At 46.2% G+C, this 6,594-nt stretch overlaps 1 protein-coding gene across 1 annotated transcript in view; it reads left to right on the forward strand.

Annotated features, from left to right (window-relative positions):
• nsun2 (NOP2/Sun RNA methyltransferase 2) overlaps positions 1-6,067 on the forward strand; it is a 22,558-nt gene extending 16,491 nt beyond the window's left edge. The window contains exons 17-19 of the mRNA XM_076301830.1: positions 1,921-2,059; positions 2,541-2,580; positions 5,232-6,067. Of these exons, the coding sequence (XP_076157945.1) occupies positions 1,921-2,059; positions 2,541-2,580; positions 5,232-5,532 (480 nt within the window). The 3' untranslated portion in view covers positions 5,533-6,067. The remainder of the gene's footprint in view (positions 1-1,920; positions 2,060-2,540; positions 2,581-5,231) is intronic.
• Positions 6,068-6,594: the final 527 nt, after the last annotated feature.

Raw genomic sequence — 6,594 nt, forward strand, 5'->3', positions numbered from 1 at the left:
GCCTGCGATTCGTAATATGTGACGTCACTAAAACGCATTTATACTTGCGCTTGCCGACGCGCCACCGACTCTTCACACTGACCACTGAAGAAGCAAAAAACGTAAACAAGAGGACCAGCTAACAGTGTCAAGAAAGGTCTGATCAGTAGAGCTACTTTGGTTAAAAATAAACCTCTTCATTACCTTTTGCTCGAACCTGCCATGTCCCTGGTTCTAGTTCATAATTCCCCTGTGCTGCTACTCTTGCTGGTAACTTCGTTCACTTGTCCAGCTGACGATTAAAACTCCACGACTGTTTAGGCTGCACAGCAGCCATTCACCTGTGCACTGGGGACTTTGTTTACTGGAGTACAGTGACAGTGGGGGCATTTGCGATATCTAAGGGGGTTGGCGGCACAAACATTTCATCTCACAGGTAATGAATTGATGCATAATGTTATCCGCAAGTAGTTGACACAGCTAACCACCAAAAACCCAGCTGTTCTAACATTAGCTTACCAGCTAAGGCTCTAGGCTACATACATGCTGCTATCTGCTGCTAACTTTGCCTGTTTATTAAAGAGTTTTGTCTCCGCGATTGGCTTTGTTGTGATATGAACAAACTAGTTAATTTGCATGCATGCATATTGCGCTGCGGTGTTGATGATGCTAACCTTTAGTTAACACCGAGCCGAACGGTCATTCGGCCGCATTTATTTGCGCTACAACAATTTACAGTAGTTTTTTCCGATTCACGTGCAAGTAGCCTACAGAGGAGAGGAGCGGGTCTGTGTGTGTGTGTGTATGGAGAGCACAGGACAAGGAGAAGCCGTGTCAGTGGCACTACATGTAGACCTATTTGTTAGCTAACGAAAGAAGATCATATCTACATGAAATGGAAACAAATAGAAACGTATCAGAATTAAAATTTTTACAAGGCTGGAAGTTCAACAAATATAGGTCTACTAATGTGATTCAAATAGTTAAATAAAAAATATTTCATTCATCAATCTTATTCAATGACCTAATGCCTTAACATAGGCCTGGGCTCCAGGAAAGAACAGTTTATGTTTAACTTATCTAATTTTTTGTTGGTCATACTATAGAATAATATATTGCTTGTCTTTGTTGAATAAGACAGAAGATAAAGAGCTTAAAAATAATCGCATATCGCATCGCAATCGCAATATTGGTGAGAAAAATCACAATTAGATTTTTTTCCAAAATCGTTCACCCCTAGTATTGGTATTGGCCAACTCATGGGATCTGTACCTATGGAGAACGGGGGCTCCTGAAAGCCATGCTTTCCTTAATGCCTGCCTGATTAAAATCGCTGGCTACATAAATAAATGTAAATGAAATTGAAACGTGGGTCTCTCTGGATAAGGGGATAAATCCTCCCCTAATAGCACTCCGCCAGGCATTTACTCAGTGTTGCCCAATGAATGCAAATCCAGCCAATCAGCTCATTTCGGAGGGTTCCTTCGCAACGCCCCTGGCCCTAAGGAGTTGACAAAGGATTTTGGGAAATGAGTCGGACGCTATGCTGTTTTACATTGCGCTGAGGTCGTGCTACGCTGCCCTAGTCTGGGGGAGATCTGAGGATTATGGGATGCTGCTGCTGCTGCTGCATTTTTAATGCACACGTGTGTGAGAATTAATGATCTGTGTTGGAGAGGAAGTGCTACTGTGTGTGGGTGGGTGTGGGTGTGACCCTAAAAGGGACCGGCAGTAAAATAGTTTGCATCAAGAAAATATGAGGACTGTACATAGAATGACCTAAAAACACAAACCGAGAAGGCAGTGGGGTGAGAAGACGAATGAAGACGTCACTGTGGTTCTGACCCGTTTTCTCCACATTGTCTCCCTCCTCCTCCTCCTCCTCCTCCTCCTCCTCCTTCTTCTCCTCCTCCTCCTCCTCCTCATCCTCCTCATCCTCAGGGCATCTACACGCTGTTCCCCTACATCCGTGCGCGGCGCATCACCATCAGTGTGGAGGACGTGAAGGTGCTGCTCACAGAGGAGAACCCCTTTCTCAGCAAGCTGAGCAACAGTGCACACGAGCAGGCCAAGAAGCTGCGTCAGTACCCCTCCCCCCACCCCCATCTACACTCCCGGCCGGGCCTACCCTCCCGCTGTGGTCACCCGCAAACAACACGCAGCAAACACACATTTGTCAGAGCTGACTTGGGATAAGGGGATCTGATGGGGCCCAGTGTGGGTACTTGTGTGGTTGCAGGGGTCATCGGACATTGGACATCGGGGTTCAGGAAAATTCTAGTAGTAAAAAACAAAAAGAAAATACACCAAGTTTCCTAAAATAAACACGCTAACTAGATAATAGTCAACATGATATCTGTCAAAATGCATTTGAGGATGTTATATTATAGGATATTTGAACACACACACACACACACACACACACACACACACAGAGCACAGTTACACATGCAGACACAGTTGTATTGCTGGCAGTGTTTTTGATGCAATGCTTATGTAATTATCTGTAATCCTTTGTAATGGCCCCTTTCAATCTCATCCGGTCTTTTCTCTTCTCGTAGAAATGGGAAGCATCGTCCTGAGATACCAGCCAGATCCAAAGTGAGTGACTTGATCTAGCTCTGTTTGATGCACTCTTTCTCTGTTGTAATTTGAATGGCTGGATATTCAGATATGCTGACTTGTAGATTTGTTTTGTCCTGTTTTGATGCATTGAGGGTCTTGTTGAGGTCCTCATTAATATTTAAGTGTGTGTGTGTCTTGCTGGCATTAAGCCCTGCTGGCATTGTCAAAATTCCTGTTAGTTCCAGAAGGATGAGCAGGCACTTAGGTTTCAGTTTTGTGTGTCCTTGTGTTTGTGTGTGTGTATTTGTTCAATGCATATTCATGGCAACTTGGTGTTCTTTTTTCAGTTAGAACTATATAGTGTGTACACACGCGCAGCACACACACCCACACACACATACATACACATACACACACACACACACACGGAGGAAACAAACACTGTTATGATTCTTTTTCCATGTAAGTAGTGGCTTGCCCTGACCCGACCAGAGTTCCTGCTTTTGTATGGAAATGATGACTCTCCCAGCTGCTTATGGCAATGCTGTGTCTCCAGCCACCACTCAGACCATCAGAGGCAGAGAGGGGAGAAGCGCAATGTACACATTCTGTCACTTTTATCGCCATCTTGCCATAATATGGAGAGACATGACTGGAAATGCTGTGAAGCGCAAGGCATGGCTGTATGTGGTTATCATGAGGTGTGATGGCAAGCCAACTAAAGATCTGTGTGCCAAAGATTTCCACAAATAGACACGCATTGCCCCTTTGTTTGCCTGAATTAGCACGGCAAGCGCGAGCGCACTGAAATGTAAAGCCCCTTTAAAGCTAGCACTTTAGGGGCTTCATTAGCATCAGTGGATGGCTGCACCAAATCAATTACAGCCACCAAGGCCGGCTCGACCTCAATGTTGGCGCAAGCCATTTTAGCAAACAGCTAATAGGATTTCATTACCCCCTCCCCCCCCTAGGGCAATGTCTTGTGAGCATTCACTCTTGGTGCATGTGGAGGAAGATCGCTTGTTAGAAGCAGAGCTCAGGACTCAAGCTGATGATGTGACTTCTTAAAAAGTCCTTAGAGGGGGAAAAAAAAGGATGATTTGGAACTTGAGAGTGTTGCATGTCTGAAGTCTCGCCTCCCCACTACTGAGCCTCACACATACACACGTGGGTGGTGATTCTTACACTCACAGGAATACACACACACACACACACACACACACACACACACACACTCAGGCACATATAGGGATTTGTAGTGTACAAGCACACACAAGGTCAAAGACATGGCTTCTCACACATAGATTCATAATCATGTAAACACACACAAGCATGTAATATGTGGGTGCATGTGGGGGCACACACAGATGTCCACAGAGAGCCACAGTCACACTTGTATGCAGCTGCCTACACACCAACTAGTGCAACTGTCAACACGCACCAGTATTGTGTATCTCCACACACACACACACACACACACACGTGTTAGGTCAGGCTATATATAGAGTGTTAAAGTCACTGAGTGAATTGTGATGGAGGAGGTGTGTGTCTCCGGGGTCAGCTCCTCTTTTCTGGAACCTTCTTGTCAAGGGAGCGAACTGCTCATCTCAGCACTGCTGCTATGGAATGTCTCTTGTTTTGACCAGCTCTCCCTCGTTTTCTGCTCTCATCTCTCTCCCTCGTTTTCTGCTCTCATCTCTCTCCCTCGTTTTCTGCTCTCGTCTCTCCCTCGTTCTCTGCTCTCATCTCTCCCTTGTTCTCTGCTCTTGTCTCTCTCTTCCTCGTTTTCTGCTCTCATCTCTCTCCCTCGTTTTCTGCTTTCATCTCTGTCCCTCGTTCTCTGCTCTCATCTCTGTCCCTCGTTCTCTGCTCTGGTTTCTCCACCTCTGTCTATCTGGCGTTCAGCTCTGTATCTTACGGGCTTCCTCTCTCGCTCCCGTTCCACCAGCCATTACTCCCTCTCTTGTCCCTTCCCACTAATCTACCCATCTGTCTTCCTGTCATCACATCGCCCTGCATTACACTCTCTTCCTCTCCATTCCCCCCTCTCTCTCTCCGTTTCTGGCACCAACTCTCTCTCTCTTCACCTCTCTGTCTATCTCTCTCTCTCTATCCTTTCCTCTTTCGCTCTGGGTTTCTGTCTCATCACCGGCTCTCTGTCGCTCGTTTGCCCTCCATCTATTTCTCTGTCTGCCTTCTCTTCCTGGCGTCACCCACTCCTGCCATCAATCTCCCTCTGACCTGATCACGCTCCCTTGCTTCCCCTGTGTCTACGGTGAATACCTCAACTCTCTCTCTTTTTTTCTTTCTTTCCTTCTTTTATTTTTTTCTTCTTCTCTTTTTATGTTTTCCTCGGTCTTGCTCACTGACCGTGTTTCTCCTCCTCTCGTCGCCTACACCGTGATTTGCACATATCAGAGATATTCACACATTGATGTTCAATAATCCTCTTGTCTGACCCTGAAGTGTTCCCTGTCACTCTTGTATGGTCATTAACTCTCAACCATTTATCTCTTTCTCTGCATGGCTTCTCTCTCTCTCTCTCTTCACCACTCAATCTCTCTCTCTCACTCTTTCATGTGTCTCTCTCTCTTTCCTATCTGAACCCCCCCCCCCCCTCTTTGCACATTCTCTCTTTTGTTCTGTCATTCTCTCGTCCTCCTAACGTGCTGTCGTCCTCTCCACAGTAATCCAGACCTGCCCCAGTGCCCCATCGAGCTGTGCGGCTGGCGAGGCAAGACGTCCATACGGGCCTTCGTCCCACGCAACGAGCGCCTGCACTACCTGCGCATGGTCGGCGTGGAGGTGTTCCTCAACAAGCAGGGCCGGAGCCGGGGGGACGACGCGCCCCCCGAAGCCCAAGAGGGGAACACCGCCGACGGGGACGCCAAGAGCCAGGAGGGGGTACCTCTGGAGGATAAGCAGGCTGCCACAGGTGAAGAGAATAGATCCAGCGCCAACGGCGCCGAACCTGTGAGCAGCACCTGAACTGGGAGAGAGAAATGGAGGGAGGAAGCGGAGGGTGAGAGAAAGGAGAGAGAGAGGACGAGGGGCTTCTTGGCTTTTAGAGGTGTTGAAGTAGCAGAACTGGCATCCAGCCAAAGTGCTGTGCTGGAGGAGGAGAATGAGCGCCTGCCTGCAATGTTACAGCCCCTTTTCCTTGTACACTCTTGATTCCTTGGAATCGTCACTTAGAGAGAGAGAAAATGACTTATTTTATATGACCTTTTTTTAATGAGGGGATTTAAAGGCATCTGTGCCTTGTTTTATCCTTTGTTTAATTGTGTTTTGTTGTCATATTTTAAGTTAAATGAATTCTTTTTATATAAGAAGACATTCAGAACTTCAGCGTAGTGCCACTAAACACAATTAATAAAGACTGCTGTTCTGTGCAGACACAGCTTAAACTGAATTGGGAGTGGTTGGTCTGGCAGATTCATTCAGTTTATATTCACTTGCCATGTTTTTTTTCTTGCAGATGCTTTATTAAGAAAATACTTCAAATAAACAATCATATGTTTCATTCACGTGGTCCTCAATTATTGCAGTGTACGTGTTGAAACCTAACCCTCCAAATTCAGGAGATTAAAAACAACACCATTGATCGATACTTTGTGGAATTCATTAGGCCATCAAAGGGTTGATAAGTAGGATTTTTATGAGTCCTATATTAAAACAAGCTGAGTAGCCCTAACAGGCTTGAGTGAGGACTTCTGGCAGCTTTGTCTAAAATACTACTAGCTAGGAACTGAAACAAAAACAGTAAAACCAAACTATTCTAAAAACCTTCCATTAGAGTGGGGCTCTTGTTCGGTTTGACTCCATTTTGCCTTGGAGGAACAGAATGTGAAGCACAGATACAGTGGGTGCCATAGCCAGTGGGAAGGAGAAGTCCAACTGGCTCCGGGACAAGGACCATCACTGGGAAAAAAATAAACTAACCGTCCTGAATCAGCCCTTTTCCCCTGAAGTCAGTCAGACAACACATGAACAACAGAGGGATGAAAATCCGCCTTTAAAACTCGAGATTGCAGCTGCCTCCGCGGCAAA

The sequence above is a fragment of the Alosa pseudoharengus genome, unplaced genomic scaffold (assembly GCF_046254945.1).
Source record: "Alosa pseudoharengus isolate Yale_2024_CS ecotype anadromous, Long Island Sound unplaced genomic scaffold, YU_APseudo_1.1 YU_APseudo_1.1_scf_23, whole genome shotgun sequence".
Classification (NCBI taxonomy): domain Eukaryota; kingdom Metazoa; phylum Chordata; class Actinopteri; order Clupeiformes; family Clupeidae; genus Alosa; species Alosa pseudoharengus.